Source organism: Arvicola amphibius, chromosome 1 (assembly GCF_903992535.2).
Source record: "Arvicola amphibius chromosome 1, mArvAmp1.2, whole genome shotgun sequence".
Lineage (NCBI taxonomy): Eukaryota > Metazoa > Chordata > Mammalia > Rodentia > Cricetidae > Arvicola > Arvicola amphibius.
In genome coordinates, this window is record NC_052047.1 from 150675590 (window position 1) to 150693435 (window position 17846).

The 17846-nt window shown below is 55.7% G+C and overlaps 1 protein-coding gene across 1 annotated transcript; it reads right to left on the bottom strand.

Annotated features, from left to right (window-relative positions):
• Positions 1 to 1977: 1977 nt before the first annotated feature.
• On the bottom strand, positions 1978 to 17571 carry Ccdc88b (coiled-coil domain containing 88B). Its single transcript, XM_038340360.2, has 27 exons — positions 17475 to 17571; positions 17076 to 17215; positions 16788 to 16902; positions 16640 to 16709; positions 16495 to 16553; positions 16323 to 16406; positions 15609 to 15752; positions 15316 to 15464; positions 15110 to 15191; positions 14834 to 14992; positions 14177 to 14323; positions 13897 to 14005; positions 13617 to 13753; positions 12357 to 13520; positions 7814 to 7941; positions 7625 to 7742; positions 7271 to 7366; positions 7055 to 7195; positions 6348 to 6604; positions 5898 to 6041; positions 5545 to 5731; positions 5297 to 5442; positions 4997 to 5095; positions 4636 to 4802; positions 3920 to 4126; positions 3699 to 3767; positions 1978 to 2433 (listed from the first exon to the last, which is right to left on the bottom strand). The coding sequence occupies exons 1-27, from the start codon at positions 17532 to 17534 to the stop codon at positions 2378 to 2380; spliced, it is 4434 nt and encodes a 1477-aa protein (XP_038196288.1). The 5' UTR covers positions 17535 to 17571; the 3' UTR covers positions 1978 to 2377.
• Positions 17572 to 17846: the final 275 nt, after the last annotated feature.

Below are 17846 nucleotides of genomic sequence, written 5' to 3' on the forward strand. Positions count from 1 at the left end.
AATATCCAGTCTCTTAAATGTGGGCTGCTGTAAAATCCAAAATAGTTACATTCTTATTTCAAAAGAGAAGAACCAGCCAGGCGGTGGTGGTGCACACCTTTAATCCCAACACTTGGGAGGCAGAGGCAGGCAGATAGATCTCTGTGAGTTCGAGGCCAGCCTGGTCTACAAGAGCTAGTTCCAGGACAGGCTCCAAAGCTACAGAGAAACCTTGTCTTGAAAAAAAAAGGGAACCAGGACACAAATCAGATCAAGCAAAGTCCAACATCTAGTAGTGATATCAAAGCCTGCATCTTAGGGTCCAGCATTTGGGCCGCAGCACACACTGCTCGTCCTACAGGCTGAAGTCGCTCCTTTCTACAGCTGCTGCCGTCCTCGGCACACATCCCACACTCATGTCTCCTATAATCTGAGGTTCCCACTGTGACTGAGACTGCACCTTCACCCATGGCCTCCTGGCCTCTCTTCAGGGACCCTGACCCTGCCACATGGTACCAGACCTCAGCTGTTCCCCATGACACTTTCGAGCCTTCAAAACTAATACCATGTGGAAGACACATACATGGTTTGCCAAATTCTGCTGAGAGCTTGAGATGCAGCCTTGCCCCCTACTAGGCCACGGCTTCTGTGTGGCAACCTTGAGAAACACTTCCCAGAAGACTTTGCCTCTGATTTTTCAGCCCTAGCTAACAAACATCCATTGCCCCAGTAGAGCAAAGGTTTCACTTCCACTGTCTGCGTTGCTCTCAACGGTCTTCCGAGTCCCCACAACAGGTCTCTAAGCTGAGCACTCCGCAGCTTTTCCTGCGCAAAGTTCCAAAATCCTCTGCCTTCGTCCCACAAGGCAGCCCAAGGCATAAAAGCCAGATGGCCAGATCCATCACAGCCGCACCCCACATCCCAGGTACCAACTTTTATATTAGTTTGCTTCTCTGTTCTATGACAAAGACACCTTGGGGAAGAGAAGGTTTGTCTGGCTTACAGGTTTCCGTCCTCCTGTAATGGAAGCCAGGGCAGGAACACAGAGGTAGGAACTGAGGTAGAGCAGTTGAGGAACACTGCTTGTTGGCTCGCTCCCTTTGACTTGCTTGGCTAGCTCTTATTTTCTTTAAGGTTTATTTTCATTATTTTTAATTACATGTCATGTGTATGTCTATGTGTGTGTATGTCACGTGAGTAGGTACCCAAGAAGGCCAGAAACATTCCCTAGAGCTGGGGTAATAGACAGCTGTGAGCTGCCCAGTAGTGGGTACTGAATTTGTGTCTTCCAGGAGACCAGCACGTGCTCTTAACCATTGAGCCATCTCTCTAGCCCCTCTGCTAGCTTTTTTATATAGCCCAGGCTCACCTGCCTAGGAATGTGTCACGGGTGCACTGGGCCCTCCTACATCAGCAAGCAATCAAGAAAATGCCTTCATAGACATGCCCATAAACCAATCTAATGGCGACAATTTCTCAGTTGAGTTTCCTCTTCCCAGGTGTCAGGTGGACAACTGGAGCTAGCTGTGAGTTTCTCTTCCCAGTCATCATCCTTGGAACTCAGGTCAGAAACATAGCATGACCTCTTAGAAAGCACCCCTTGTGAGATTGTGAGCTCTCTGAGGCAGAGGCTCAACCCCAAAGGGGTGGGGGAAAACATGAGGAGATTGGAAGACAGAGAGAGAAGAGGTGCCCTGAGACATGAGGTCAGAGTCAGGGTCAACCAAGGTCACCATGTCCCACTTCCTAGATTCCAGGTCCCTTTCATTGTTAAGTGCCAACCCAGACCCTGCCCACCTACCCACCTGGACAGCACATCCAGGTTTTGGCAAGTTCAAGTGGCCACACTATAATTCCTTTTGCTAACTGGTCCAGGCATGACTCCCTAGCTACAGAAGCCCACTTATAGGAATCCCCAGCACCTCCAGGATCCCAGAGGCAGCCAGCAGACACGGAGCCCAGATTCAAGGGGTTATAGCTTTATTTTCCTCTCCCACATGTCCCCAGCAAGGCTTAGATATCAGCCCAGCTTGTCCCCAGGGAATGGGCCTTGACATCCCATCTAGACCGGGCACAGGGCTCTCTTGCCCACTCTTGCCAGCCTCCTTCGGCTGGGGCATCCCCCAGAGATCGTCTCCTCAATGATGACTGTGTGGCAGAGCAAGAGCCCCGGACATGAGCGACCTGTTGTGACCAGTCATAGTCCCTGCCCACAGACTTGTCCCAGTTCCTTCGCAGGGCCCCAGTACAGGTTGTGGGGGTCCTGGGAGTCCAGGCCTCTCTGTTCAAGGACTCTTCTCGAGGTCCCTGGGTACCCTGGCACTTGTGTTGCCTGAGAGACCCACCGATGGTACAATGAGGAGGAGGCTGCACTCCTAAGCCTCCTGTCACCTCAGCGTCACTGGCTGAGGGAAGGGGTAAGGGGATGTTTCTCCGGTTTCTGCTCCTGGAGGGCTAGAGAGAAAAGCTGGGCTCAGGCTTCCTCTCCAGGAAGATGCCCAGCAGTCAAGGCGGCCCACGGGACCCTGGGCCATCTGTCCACCGGCTTATCCCTCCACCCCGTGCTCCTTTCTGCCTCCAAGCTGTCCCTAAACTTCAGCTCCTCTCTGAAGCTTGTCCCCAGCCAGCTCCTTCCTTCAAATCCCAGCCTGTACACACACACACACACACACACACACACACACACACACACTCTTCTTCCCCAGTACTATAGTATTGCTAACATGCTGGAGCTGAGCCTCTGCTAACCCACACTGTTATATGCCTACATGTGAAAAGCTTGATAGACTTTAAAAACTTAGTATGAAAAAAATAATGGGTGTGGTGACACACAACCTTTATCCCATAACTGAGAAAGTTGAGGCAGGAGGATTGCTATACATTTGTGGCCAGCCTGGGCTACACAGTGAATTCTGGACCATCTTTGGCTATATAACAAGACTGTGTTAAAAGAACAAAGAAAATAGTAAGGCATAATCAGGTGCAGGGTAGGTAGAGAGAGGAGAATCAGTTCAAGGCTAACCTAGAAAAGAAAGGAAAGTCTTGAGCTGGACATGGTGGATCATGCCTGTAACCCTAGCGCTCATGAGGCAAAAATAGTCAGATCTTTTTAAGTCTGAGCCTGGCTTCAAATATACAGTAAGACCAGCCAGGCTGCACAGTGAGACTCTGTCTCAAAAAGTAAAATAATTTTTTTCTTTCATCCTAAGAGCAAACAAGTAAAATGATTTTAAAAAGAAAATCTCATTTGTAATTTTTTGCACTGAGTACACATTGAAAGTGGTAATTGTCTAGGCAAACAGAGTTAAATGAGTCATGCCATTAAAAGCCTTGTACCTGCCTCTCTTTGTTTTCTGCTAAAAAGGAAGAAAAAATACACACATAGCTCACAACAACATATTTCTTTTTTTTCTCCCCATTTAAGACAGGATCTTGTCATAGAGTCTAGGCTGGGCTTGACCTTTCAATCTTTCTACCTCAGCCTCCCAGCTCCTGGGATGACCGGCCTGTGCCACGTATGCCCTGTTCACACTGCATTGCTATCAGTGCAGGCTGTGGTAGACAGTGGGTATTTTCAGGCAGTGTTTGCTGTCTGTCTCCCTACACCAAAATGCTCTCTGCCATATCCCCAGGAGTGCACCATCTGGTGTTTGGTAAGGAATCCTTCCCCATCAGAAGAGAGAATTGGTAATAAGACTTGCCAGAAACCCCCAACTCACCCTCTCGACTGGCATCTGTTTCATGTTCCTGGAGGGTCTTAATGGAGCCATCCCATTCCACACCAGATCCTGGGAATCAAAAGGTAGCTGGGCCATGGTGCCAGGCAGTGGTGGGTGAGGCACATAGGACACAGAGACTAACAGGAATGAACCGCCTCCCCAAAGAGGCCGTGTCCATTGGAGGATGATGGGGGCTCATATTCAGGGACTCTATATCTCACCTTTGCCATGGGCACTGGGTGCCCCCAGGGGGCCTGGCCTGCGCTGTCGGAATCGCTGCCTTGGGGTGTCCCCTGGACTGAATGACTCAGAGATTCGCCCGACTGGGAACCGGGAGCTGAGTCTCCGCCGCTGCCCACCTGCCAGGGTCTCATCTCCCAAGCAGAGAGAGCTCTGGGCACGGCGCATGGGTGCCGGTGACGAGGACCCTGTGAGAGGCATATGTGGAGGGGTTGGGTGTCATCAACGTACAGGGAGAGGCCAGTCAAACAGAGAGCCAGTGGGTGAAGCTGCACAGGGCAGAAAGAGGAGCAGTGTAGGAGAGAAGAGACCTGACAGAAGAGCCTGGCCAATGTGTTGCTGGCTCACACAACGGCTCACTGTGTGGCCATGGGCAAGGCACCTCCCCCTATCTGGTCCTCATGTTCCTTTTGTACCATCAAGGATATGACCCTTCCCTAATGTGCCCTGCCACTATGAGGTCTTAGGCTTGGTGTAGGCTGTGTAGAAATGGGGATGTGGCAATATAGGTAGAAAGGAGGAGGCAGACAGGGGACTCCGCAGGCCCAGAGACAGAGCAGCCAACATCATCAAGGCAGGTTGGAGGCAGGTAGCAGGAAAGGTCTCGGAGGCACATATGCAGGCCTGATAGGAAGGAGATGCCAAGGATGGGAGACATGGGATAGGGGCATCCTGGTCACCAGGCCCTCAAACCCACCTGTCCCATCTGCCTCCCTGCCCTCAGGGAGCTCCGTCTCCAGGGGGCCCCCCAGGCTCTCCGTGCTGCCAGCCCCATCGGCCCCCAGGCGTGGCCCCCCATGGAGGGCCCCCTCCCGCCGGGGCCGAATCAGCCGCTTCACCTTGTCTGCCAGCCAGCTGCCCTTCCTGGGGGCAAGAAGGCATAAGAAGGGATAAGGGAACAGGAGAAGGAGGGAAAGGAGAGTCGTGTCAGGGGATGAAAAGGGCCAGGAAAACCCTCACTAAGACCTGCATCCCAGTCTGGCTTTTAGGGAACTGGGGGTCAGAGGTAGGACAGGGCAAAGGTTAGCAGGATCCCATTCCAGAAGGTGGGGCCTCACTTGGTGCGGGGCAGGGGCCCAGGTTCCAGGACGCGGTACTGGTCCATGATTTTCTCCACCAGCTTCTGCTTCTCCCGGCGTAAAGCATTAAGCTGGTCCCTGGTAGAAAGAGGAGAGAATGAATGCGTTCACAGAAATCCTGGCAAAGCCCTGGCAGAAACAGGTGTAACCCGGGGCAACCACTTTTCAGGTAAAACTCCCCTATGCCTGGGATCTTTTCCTAGGACCTGGGTGGAGTGGGGGTGGGGGGTTTGCTCCCTAAAGGACCAGGGGCCTGGCCCTGGTCCCGCGCATGCTCACAGGTATTCTCGCTGCTCTCGATGCAGGTGGTCGCGACTCTCCAGACTGCGCTCCAGCAGCTCTCGGTTCTCCCGGCTCAGGGCCTGTACCTCAGCTAGCAGCTGCCTGTTCTCTTCCTCCTGGGCGCTGCGAAGCTGTGTCAGCAGCTGTGGGCAGCAGCAAGTCCAGGATGAATACCTGGCTGGAGACTGTCCCAGCTTGGCTTGCCTGCCTTGGCCTCCCTAAGCGGCCCTAACACTGTGTCACACCTCGCACTGTGTTGTCAGCCGACAGGCGCTCAGGTCCAGCTGCTGGTTGGACTCACGCAGCTGCTGGCTCTGCATCTCCAGCTGTGCCCGCTCCAGTTCCAGCCTCGCCAGGCGGGCCCGCAGTTCCCCACGTTCACCCTGGAGCTCCCCTCGCTCGCGAGACACCTCAGCCAGTAGCTTCTGAGCTCTTTGGAAGCAAAGACAACTGCTCTCCAAGAGACAGGAGGGCCACACCCACGGAGAGGAGGCGAAGCAGAACACACAGTGGGCAGTGACTAACCCACCCCAACCCACGTCGCCTGCGGGAATGCTGATATGGGGAGTGGGAGGCAGGCCTGGACCAGAGCTGGTACCTGTCGTGCTCATTCTGAAGTCTCCGCAGCTCCTCCTCCAGGCCCCGCTGCCGTTGCCCATCCTGCATCAGGCGCTCACGCTCTGCCAGTAAGGCCACCTCTTGTGCTTCCACACTGGCCCTCTGGGCCTGCAGCTGCTCATGCCTATATGGACAAGGCCAAAAGGGCTGCAGGGTACTTCAATCTTGGCAAGTAGGCACTGCATTGTGGCGGTCAGGAAATCTGACACCTCCTAAGCATAAGCACTACACCCCAGCAAAGCCCCCAAAAGCAGAACCGCATGCCAAGTGCTACCGTTCCTAGCCTCAAAGTCGGGGAGCCCACACCCCCCAAACAGATCAGCAATAGGGTAGATATGCAAAGTATGGAATTACCCCTTGGGTCAGACCTAATGAGGGAGACAGGCAAGTGGCCATGCCAGGGAGAGAAGTGGCACTTGGGGAGTCTCACCGGCCCTGCAGCTCGCGGTGGGCCAGCTCCAGCGCGCGCATATTGGCCTTGAGATCTCGGTGCCGTCCCAGCAGTCCCTCCAGCTCCGTCTCTTGTCTCCGCTGCAGCTGGGCCAGGGCCTCATGGTCTCGAAGCAGAGCCTGCTGCTGCCCACGAGTCTCCTCCTGGGCCCGTCTTGCTGCCCGCACCTCCTCTTCTAGCACCCCCAACTTCCTGTGCAGCTCCTGGCCCTGCATCTCCATCATAGACTTTTCAGCCTAGGGTGAAGCAAATGGGCAGAATCAGAGCAGTAGGCACCCCACCCAGAAGGAATAAGGGGCGTGACCTGAGACCAGAGGGCAGAGGACAGGTCAAGCTACAGAGGAGGCAGAAGGACAACGGAAGAACAGGAAGAGGTTAAACGCAGTAGAGAGGCATCATGGTGGCATGGAAAAGCTGGACCATGCAAGAGGCCCGACTCAGGGATGGGACCGATGGGTAGAGAGTAGGGAAGACAGTGAAGGCTAATGGCTAGGATGAAAGGGAAGGCTGAGAGGGTGAGGTGTCGGGGAATGGAGATGGGGGCAAATGGGGAAGGTACAGACTGGGACGGCTGAGGTCAGAGGACAAGTTCTGTGGAAACAGGTGGGGCAGCTGGCTAGAGTACAGGAAAGGGTCCAAAATGACACAAATGGGGAGGGGACAATGGCCCCTGCAGATGGACCCACCTGCAGGCGGCTGCTGTGTTCCTGTGCCCGCTGACTCTGTAGCAGGAGCTCCTGTGCCCGGCCCTGCAGGCTCCCTAGCTGCCCCTCCAGGTGCTGCAGCTGCCCCTGCAGAGCCGCCTTCTCGGCCACCAGTGTGGCATTCTGCCAGAAAATGGTGTCAGTGGCTAAGTGGCCAGTCCTCCCATCCCCTGGGCAGTCCCTGCTCTATCAACTCACACTTCGCTCCACCTCAATGAGCCGGCCACTCTGGGTCTCCACAGTCCGAGGCTGAGCTCTCACCTCTGCCGCCAGCCCCATGGGGTACTGTCGCAGCTGTAGGGACAAGGTCCAGGGACACAGGTAACAGGTGCCTTGCACTCATAGGGGAGTATTGGAGCCCAAGAAAAAGCAGAGCAGTCACCCCAAGAAGAGGCTCCATCCACTTAAGGAATGGAGGAAACAGCCCCACCAGCATATGAGGTGAGCAGCTAGCCACCAATTCAGAGGTAAGACCTGAGTCCTGGCAGCCCTGGTTGTTCACTCCCAGGCTGGGGCAAGGGGCTGGCACCTCAGTTCCCAGGACAACCTTACCTGAATCAGCTCCTCCTCCAGCTTCAGGGATCGGGCCTTGAGCTCCATCAAAGCCTGCTCCTTACTGGTGGCCGCTGCCTGCAGCTCAGCTTCCAGCCGCTGCTCCAGGCCCTGGTACCTACCAGGAAAAACCTTGAACACCCAGTCCTTACTTCCCTGTCCCTCCCTGTCCCCAGCAACTATGCCCACCTCTGGTGCTGGCTCTCCTGTTCTCGAAGGAACTCCTGGCGCTCCAAGGCTGCCTGTTCCAGCTCTCGCTGCAGATGCTCCAGCCTGGCCCCCAGCTCCTGGCCCCGTACCATGGCCTTCTCTAGCTCCTGAGGGCAGGCAGGGCAGGCTCAGCATGTGGGGATGAAAATGGGGAGCATACCTGTCCCCCAGAGACAGAGGAGAGCTAGAGACAGGATTGAGAAGGGGTTTTCCTGCTCTGCCTTGCTCTGTTACCCTGGCAAATGTCTTTACTCCTTTGGATCTCTGTGTTCCCATCTGGAGGGCATGGTGGTTCACATCTGTAACACCAGCACTTAGGGAGCTGAGGCAGGAAGAGGACTGCAAAGCTAAGGCCAGCCTGGGCTACATAATGAGGTCTAGGCTTGATGTGAGACCTTGTCTAAAAGACCTGGAAGTGGGGTGCATTGGCCTTGCAGGATGGATATGAAAGGTGTGGGTCCCTAACTCTGGTAGGGTGTGGAAGCAGCCCCTGAGATGCACAGTATGCAGGTGGCTTCACCTCTTTAAGCCCATAGTTTCTCATGTACTCAGGAGGCTGAGGAGCCCCACGAGCTGCCAGGCCAGCCATGTGCAGGGGCTCAATGGAGACAGGCCTGCAGAACCCCCTCCACCACAGAGGGCTGGCTACTGAGAGCAGTCAGAACAGGAACTCGGGGTCTCGCGTAACCACAGTCAGGGCTATGGCATTTGGCAGTTGGGCCACAACATTCCAAGGGAGGGGAGGGAGGCCAAACCATTCTGACTCCCGAGGACCCTAGAAGATAAAGCTAAACAAAGGTGAGTGTATCAGCCCCTGGCCACACCTGGCCTCTGAAATCAAGACTGCTGTTGAGCCATTGTCCTAGCTAACAACTCTCTATGTCCTCGCTGGGCACTGCAGTTCCCAACAGATGTGGACATGGCCTCGGGGTGAAAACCCACAATTCAGGCGGGTAGTGGCGGCACACTCCTGTAACCAGCACTTGGGAGGCAGAGGTAGGCGGGTCTCTGAGTTCAAAGGCAGCCTGGCTTACAGAATGAGTTCCAGGACAGCCAGCGCTACACAGAGTAACCCTGTCTGAAGTGGGGGGAAGGGAGGAGAAAATTAAAATTCCCATAAGGCCTTGCTGCCTGCCTAGCAACTAGGGCCCTGGCACCGCTAGAGATAAGAGAATTGTAGTGCAGATGAAGTGGAGACCAGTGGAGACAAGGGCCCTGCCCACTACCTGTTCTGGCTATAGCCCCACCAACTGCCCCTTTGCCCAGTCTGAGAGGCCTCCATGCCCACCTGAAAGCATCAGGATTCCTTTTTTGTTTTGTTTTGTTTTGTTTTGTTTTCATAACAGGGTTTCTCTGTGTAGCCCTAGCTGTCCTGGAGCTAGCTCTTGGAGACCAGGCTGGCCTCAAACTCACAGAGATCCACCTGCCTCTGCCTCCCAAGTGCTGGGAGTAAAGGCGTGCACCACCACCACCCAGCTCAGAACCCCTTTCCTGTCTGCTCTGCTAGCCAGCTCCTTCCGTGCCACATCTAGGCAGTGCCCAGAACTGCTCCAGTCAGGAAATCGTCCCGATTCTCTCTGCCCCCAGTCTCTCCCACACTACGTCCTCAGAGTCAGCTCTTCCAGGCCTGCCCTTGCCCTCACTGCCAGCCTACCTACCTCCAGTCCTACTCCCGCAAAAGCAAATGTGTACTAGAAGCCAGGCACACCCTAAGCTCTTGCCGCACATTGTCTTATGAGAGCCTTTCAGACAGGCACAGTTTTTGGTTTTCCTCTTGTCTCTGTCTCTCTCTAACCCCCCCCCCCCGACCCCTGGTTAACTTTTTTATTTTCCCTCCTTGGTTATTTATTTCTGAGACGGGGTCTCACTATGTATCCCTGTCATTATGAACCAGGCTAACCTTAGACTCGCAGAGATCTGCCTGCCTGCCTCTACCCACCCCCAAGTACTGGGATTAAAGGTGTGCACTACCCCCATCTGGCCCCCTCTTTAGCCTTAGAGGCTCTGCTCTACAGCTCAGGCTGGCCTCTAACTCTCAATCCTCCTGCCTCAGCCTCCCAAAGGCAGGACTGCAGGCATGCACTACCACAGGAGGGGCAGGCAGCTTTGTTTCCACTTTAGAGATGAGGAACATGACACTCCGTAGTAACTGGCTCCTAGCTGACGATGGCGGGGGGGGGGGATTGGGGAAGGGGTGCAGCTGAGACACCATGCAGTTCTTTACTGACAGATCTCCGGGCCCCATCCTACAGTATGTACCCCAGAGAGACGCTCTCTCTTCATTTGCTCATGCGCATCAGTTCTCACTCCCCTATGTATCACCCCCATAGCTACCCTGGGCAGTGTCAACCAGCCCCCCAATCCTGTTCCCCATCCTCACCACTGGGAGGGGCCGATGCAAGGTATTCTTTGTCTGAGCCTCAGTGTCTTGCTTGTGCCCTGGGATGGGACTGGAAACTGCTCACACTGGGGCACCCAGTTCCCAGCCCACAGCTGCCCCACCCTTGCCATTGCCTCCTGCTGCCCTTGGCTTCGCCTCCCAACGCAGACTGACCATTTTGGTCTCCGGCCTCCAGAGGTACCATTCACTCACAAAAAGCCACGGCCTCTCCCTCAGCACAGAAGGAAGCTTTCAGCATGCCCAACAAGAACCCTGCTTAATTCCTCCTCAGCCTTACCTAACTGACATCTCAACTCACTCTGGGATTTGCTCCTCTCAGCCTCCTCCGGGAAGCCTTCCCTGGTGTATCCAGCATGGACCCATGGGATCTGTTCCTCCCTGCCTCCTCCGGGAAGCCTTCCCTGGTGTATCCAGCATGGACCCATGGGATCTGCTCCTCCCTGCCTCCTCCGGGAAGCCTTCCCTGGTGTGTCCAGCATGGACCCATGGGATCTGCTCCTCCCTGCCTCCTCCGGGAAGCCTTCCCTGGTGTATCCAGCATGGACCCATGGGATCTGCTCCTCCCTGCCTCCTCCGGGAAGCCTTCCCTGGTGTGTCCAGCATGGACCCATGGTTCCCTGCACTGTCCTGTCTCCCCCCATCTGATCATTGCTGAGCACACAGCCTGATACAGAGCTTTAGTTGACCTCACAAAGTATGTGGATGGATAAATGAATGAAAGTCTGCCTAGACACTCTCTTCCCCTCCATCACTGGCCCTGTGCTCCTGTCTACCTTACCTGCCCTGGCTACCATTGCCTCTGCGTCTTAAGGGGCTCAGGTTCCCATCCACCAAGGTGACCCTCCTCAAACTCAACTCCTGAGGCTTCCTATGCCACTGCTGTGACATTTTCTGGGTCCCCCAGCATCTCCAATGCCTTCAAGTCTTTGTCCCTCTTCATCAATGCTCTTAGTCTTTCAGCATTAAGTGGAATCTTGGTGACCTTCCCTGGAGGCCCCTCTCACCCAGACAGGCATTCCACACCCTCCTGGGTACTCTGCAGGCACTTCATCTCTAGTAAATGTTTTTGTTTTCTCTCTGGACAGAGTCTCATGTAGCCCAGGCTAGCCTCCAATTCATCATATCGTCAAGGATGTCTGTCACTCATCTGAGATCAGGAGCCTCAACTGAGAAAATGCCTCTGTCAGATTGTCTGTAGGAAAGTCTGTGAGGCATTTTCTTGGTTAATGATTAATGTGGGAGAACTCAGCCCACTGTGAGTGGTACCATCCCTGAACAGATTGTCCTGAGTTATAGAAAAAGTGAGTAAGTAGTCAGGCAGTGGTGGCACACACCTTTAATCCCAGTATTCAGGAGGCAGAGACAGGCCAGCCTGGTCTATAGAGTGAGTTCCAGGACAGGCTCCAAAGCTACAGAGAAACCCTGTCTCAGAAAACAAAAAAAAAAAGAAAGAAAGAAAGAAAGAAAAGTTATGAAGAGAAGCCAATAAGCAGGGCCTTTCACAGCCTCAGCTTCATTCAACCCAACTTGCTTTTTTTTTTTTTTTTTTTTTTTTTGGTCATGGTACTTAACACAGCAACAGAAAAACAAACTAGAACAATGGCCTTGGACTTCTAATCCTCCTGCCTCCACATCCTGAGTGCTGAGACGACACACGTGTGTCACCGTGCCTAGTTCACGTGGACCTGAGGGTCACCGTGCCTAGTTTATGTTGACCTGAGGCTTCGTGCATGCCAGGCAAGCTCTACAAAATGGACCCCGTATCCAGCTCCTGAGGAACCACTGTTCGGTCACTTACAGCAGGCCTTGGCCAGGTATAAGCCAGGTGCTTGCTACAATTACCCCGGTCTGCCAAAGACTATGAGGGCTGCAAGGCACAACATCTTTGTTTTATACAGGAGGGGGGGCAGGGCAAAAGGGCAGAGGCTATCACAACTGAGTGCAGGATAGACCACAGATTGGCAGTGTGAGTCCCTTCTGTAGCCTACCCCATCAAGGACTGACCATCAGCTGCATCCTGCAGCATCAACAGTGGCCTGGACTTCCTACCTTCCGTCTCATCTCAGTGCCATGAAGGAACCCACAATGTACATCCCTGACCCACTGCCGTACCCAACATACCTCCCTGAGGGCTTGTTTCTCCAGATGCTCCCTCTCCGCCTCCTCCAGATGACGACGGACCTGGCTCTCCAGAGTCTGCACCTGCTGCTCAGCGGCCTCAGTTTGAGCCCTCAGCCTGGGTCCCTCACGTTCCCACTGCCTTCGCTCACGGCCTGCTGCTGCTAGTGCCTCTCCCAGTGCCTCCCGCTCTCGGGATGCAGCTTCCAGCTCCAGGCTAGCTGTGTCCAGGGCTTCACGCAGACGGGCCTGCTCCCGGGCCTGGGTCTCTGCCTCCTGGTGCGCCTCAGCCTCTGCTTTGTGTGCTTGGGCCAGCTCCTCAGAGAGGCAGATAGCCTCTGCACTTCGGGCCTCCAGTCTTTGGGCCTGAGCTTGTAGTTTAGCCTCAAGGTCCACAACCTCCCTTCTTAATTGTGCCACCTCCTCTCTGAGGGCCTGCTCCTCTGGGACAGCACTGGCCAGGGTCTCACCTAGGATTGACTCCTCCCTGGACCAGGCATCGGGAGCCTCTTCTGATGTCTGCGGCGGTTTCTGAGGGACTGGTGTGCTGACCAACCCCTTGAGCCTCTGTTCTTGCCCTCCTGTCTCTGTCTGGTGCTCGGACAGTTCTAGCCCCTCCTGATCCAGCGTCTTGTGATCCTTCAGCGGCTCCGGGAGTTTGAACTCTGAAGATCTGGGCCTGCATTGAGGGCTCTCCTGTTTTGGGACCTGGGCCTCAGGCACCAGTTCCCCTTGGAGAGCCTCCCTGCTTCCAGTCTCTCCTAGGAACTCCTGCACCTCAGTTCTCATCTCTGGACCCAGTGGTGGGGCCAAGACAATGGGGCCCTGGAGAGAGACTCTGTGGCTGGTCTTCTCCGGAGACCCATGTGTCTCCACAGTAGGGTCTGATTCTTGAGGAGTTGGGGCTGAGGTCTGGGGATCCTGAGAAACCATCTTGAGAGAACTCTCCGTCGCCTCTGGGTGTGAATCAGGAGCCTGCGGACACTCAGGTGACCTTGTGATATCAGAGTCTGACGCTGAGGAAGTTGGGTCCAAGGAGTCAGAGTCTTCATCTCCCTTCTGGCAAGCCCAATTTTTGAGGCTGTGATCTGGGGTCATGGGAGTCAGGGAAGCCCCATTGAGCACAGCCAGCACGGAGTCCTTGCTCTGCTCTTCCAGTAGAGGGTGCTGAGGACAAATGAGAGAGAGAGAGACAATTTAGGAGAACATTAGAATGGGGCCAGGGTGGTAACCAGCAAGGATAAGGACGCTGGAGGGACCTACCTGACTGCCAAGTTGTTCCTGGAGCATCTGCAGCAGGCCTCGAAGCTCCCGATTCTCCCGCTCCACTGTCCTTAGCCGCCCAGCCTCTGCTTCCCTCACCTCATCTTGCAGTGAGGGTGCTGTTCCGGGTAGGGGGGCTAGGGGTGTGGTCAAGTCAGGACTCTACCCACCCTCCTTGACTCCCCATCAACACCTCTCAGAGACCTAGTAAGGCCATGAAAACAAGTCCTCCCCAGTGCCTCCACCCCAGACCTCACCCCCACCCCTAGGCCCCACTCACCCTCCCCAGGGGAGCTTGGGGGTGGCTCCAGGCCCCTCTGAAGCTCCAGCTCCAGCTCCACATTTTCCTCCACCAGCTGCTCCAGCTGATGCCGCAGAGAGTCCAGCTCCTGGGGTGTGGAGGAATGGTGTCAGGGCAGTCTTCTTCATCTGGCCCAGGCCAAATGTGCAAGTCTGGGTGTCCCAACAAGCTACAGGAACCACTTCAAGAAAAGCTGAGTATCACTGGGGTCATGGGAGAACAGGGACAACGGGCAGAGGGTCAGGTCAACCTAGCTCACCGCATGGGCCTCGCCCAGCCTGGTGCGCAGCAGCAGGTTCTCCCGCTGGGTCTCATGCAGCCTGGCTGAGCGCTCTCGGGCCACCTCCAGCTGTTCCTCCAGCATCGCCTTGGAGGCCTCCAGGGCCCCAGAAAGCACCCGCTCCTCCTGGTAGGAAAGCAGGGAGGATCCGTGGTGAGCCTCAATCCCTATGCTCTTCAGCACCTGCGGCTCCCGATTCCTTCTCCAGTGATGGCCTCAGACCCTGCCTCCTTTTCCTACCTCTTCCCTCCATCTGCAGCTCTCTCCAGAGTCTCCCCAGGTACCCTTCCCAAGCTCCTGACCCACCCTCCCGTACCTCCTCCAGGAATCTCCTTCCAAGGCCACATCCCTCCAGACCACACTTATCAGCACCCTTTCCTGTTAGGGTCTCACTGCAGACTCCTCAGTTCTCCCCTGGCCCCATCCTTCAAAACCTGCCCTTCCATAGTCTCCTCTTCTCCCTTCCATACGCCCATCCTAAAGGGTTTGTCTCAGACTCCAACTGCCTTATACTCACCCATTTCTCCCTGCTAGCAAGGTCTCCCCAACAAAAGTTGGACCCCACTCCTCCCTTGGCACGCCCCGCCTCCAGACCACGCCCCAGCATGCTCCGCCCACAACCCCGCCCCATCTCACCTCCAGCTGGCCCTTGAAGACTTCAGCAGCCTGCAGCCTCTCACGACAGCGCCGCAGCTCCTCCTGCAGGCGTGGCAGGCGGCCGGCCCGCTCGCGCAGTGCCTCTGCCTCCTCGCGGTAGAGCTCGGCGCGTTTGGCTTGTCCGGACAGTGCCTGGGCCTGGGCCAAATGGTGTGGAACTAGGATCAGCCAGCCACGGAACAGAGGGGTGAGGGACTGCTAGGAGAAATGGGACCGCGATGGGGAGGGGCAGTGGTGGGGGATATTGGAGCGCACCTCCTGGCGGAGCCTTCGAATTTCAGCCTCTAAGCCCTGCACCTCTGCTTGGGAGTCCAGCAGCAGCTCGGCCTTCTCTTCCCTGAAGGGATGCAGTGATGGAGAGTGTGTGCCAGCCGCAAACCCGCACCTGGGCCTTATCGTGCCCCCAAGACTGGAGTCCTAACGGGGTCCCATTGACCCCTTCCCCACCTACAGACACTCACACCTCCTGCCGCAGTCGTCTCAGCTGGGCCTTGGCGTTGGTCAGCTGCAGAGCCAGATGGTGCGAGGGACCCTCCGCAGAAGCATTAGCAGGAGCTTCCGGCAACAGCAAGCGGGCTGGCTCCCGCTCCAGAAGCAGTTCAGCCAACCGCTGGAGGGAAGGCAAAGGTCAAGAGGCGCCTTCCAAAACCTCTGCACATAAGCCTTCCAATCCCCACAGAATCACTCGCAGTTCTGACTGGCTCCGAACCCCATCCCCCTGCTCAGCTCCATGTGACTATTGCCTGTCCCCTACCTGTGCCTCCAGATCACGCTCTCGCACCAGCCTGGACATCGTCCCCATCAGGTTCCGTAACTGCATCTCAAGCTCCACAGCCATCAGCTCTCCAGACTCTGGTCCAGCCAGAGCCAGTACCACACCAGCACCAGGCTGCGTCACCTGAGGGAATGGAGAACATACATCAGAAGGAGAAGGGTGGTGAGGGTCACTTCAGTGGTCGTGATAGTCCCACATGCCACCCATCACAGTACTGACAGACCAAGGAGTCAGACAGACTCCCTGGTAGGCAGACAGACTGGGAGAGGAGCCATGACTAGGTAATAAAGGTGGTGGCAAATTTCCAAACTAGCCATCTTCTTCCTCAACCTCCTGATTTGAGACAAAAGCCTGGAAGTTTTTGCCTCCCACCAGCAGGCCCCTGCTGATGTTCTGACTCAACAAGGACTGATCAGGGCATGCCATATAACAGATAGACCAGTCCTCTATCCCATCGGTCTTCAAATGACCAGCCCTAAAGTAGGGTTGCAGGACTCTTCAGAGGCTGTAAAGCCCCGGGCTTTTCTCTGTGTGTCCTGCTGCGTGTGTTCGCTGACCCCAATAAACGCCTTTCTTAACTGCATGAGATTTCTCAATTGCCACCTGGTACCCTTCAGATCTTTCCTACCTATAATTCTTTAACTAGCAGAGAAAACAAACCCAACCAAGACCCCTTCTAGACTGCAACAGTACCTCTTGGATTACAGCAGCCAGCTCACTCTGGACATCAAGACTGAGGCCCCGGATGTGACGGATGAAGAGCTCCCGGTGTTCACACTGTGGTAGAGAGGAGGACCAAAGCTGGCACAGAGGAGGCTCCCTCCTTCTGTCCAAACTCCATTCTGTTCCCCCTTCCCCTCCTCACCTGCACTGAGGCCCCCAACAACAGCCGAAGGATGCCTTCCAGCTCATCCACTGCCTCTTCTGCTGGGCACAAGCCACAAGGGGTTAAGGAGGGGCACAGGGCAGGGACAGAGGGCAGAAGGCAACACCACCTGAGGAGACAGCACCTGAAAGGGGGTCAAACCCCAATGTCTGGAGGTCTGGGGGCGGTGACAGGATCAGCAGCTGCAGTTCCTCCTAGAACAGGCCAACAATAAGAAAGCCACCTTCACAAGGGCTTGCCAGGCTCCTTGTCGGGGCTTCCCAATGCCTTACCTGATAGAAATCTCTCAGTCGTCCCCACAGATGATGGAGGTTCCACATCCGACAGGCTGCAGGACTATCATGGCCCCTGACCATCCGAAGTCCTCCTCCTCGGGAACTAGGAGCACTGTGGCCACCCCAGGAACATGGGTGAGAGGTTGGTTTGAGGACCCACCCACCCCCAGGCCTTACCCTCCACCCTCAGGCTCCTCCCACCATTCCGCAGCCACCTCCCCTCAGACCCACCTCCCCCGCTCCTCTCAGACCCGCCTCCCCCTCCCCCGCCCCCATGTCACTTACATGATGCCCAGCACCCGAAGGAGTAAGGCCCCATCACTCAGCTGCAGGAATCTCTTCTCTGTACAAAGAGGCCCCTTATCCTCCTCCTCTGTCCCCGCTGATTCCTCTGCCTCCCCCACCAGCCCAGCCAGTCCCAGCGCCTGTCGGGCCAAACAGGAGAGGTTGGATAAAGAGGTAGAAACTCCCAGCAACCAGTAAATCCATCCTGAGCCCCTGATCTGCCCCAGCACAGGATCCCTCTCCTCACTGGTGTCCCTGAGTGCCTCTGGTCCCAGATCCTAGACTCTCCCGCCTCACTCACCTCCACCCACTAGACTCTACACACCCCAGCCACCGCCCCCAGACCTCAGTCTGTGCTGACACTCACTTCCTCCCCCAGCCCTCCCACCTGATCCTCACCCAGGTGGCCAGACTCCCACTCAGGAAGTCTTTGAGTCTAGGCCCCTTGGCCCCCTCCATGTTGGGGGTCAGGGTGTAGTCCCTGTCACGCTGTGGCAGCTACACCTGCTCTAAGAGGAAGAGGAAGTCCCCGGCTGGGGGATCCCAGGGGCCCAGCCACAGACCCTGTACAGCTTCCTTCTTCCGGGGTTCTGCCGGGCTACGTGTCCTGCCTCAGCGGCACACGCACACATATACAGACACACACATATACACACACAGAATCTTCCTGGGTCTCAGATAAGACTACATGAGGGGAGGCCTTCAGGGTTCCAGACTCCATGGCAATGATAGGGAGTCCTTTCCTCTCTAGGCAAGAGAGGGTGACCTCAG

Excerpts from the sequence above, each read along its gene's own strand:
- Ccdc88b (XM_038340360.2), bottom strand. The coding sequence starts at position 17,534 with ATGGAGGGGGCCAAGGGGCCTAGACTCAAAGACTTCCTGAGTGGGAGT. Across the intron at positions 15,192-15,315 it reads AGACGACTGCGGCAGGAGGT|GGAAGAGAAGGCCGAGCTGC; the intron begins GTGAGTGTCTGT and ends GCATCCCTTCAG. Across the intron at positions 2,434-3,698 it reads AACAGATGCCAGTCGAGAGG|CCCTCCAGGAGCAGAAACCG; the intron begins GTGAGTTGGGGG and ends TTTTCTCTCTAG.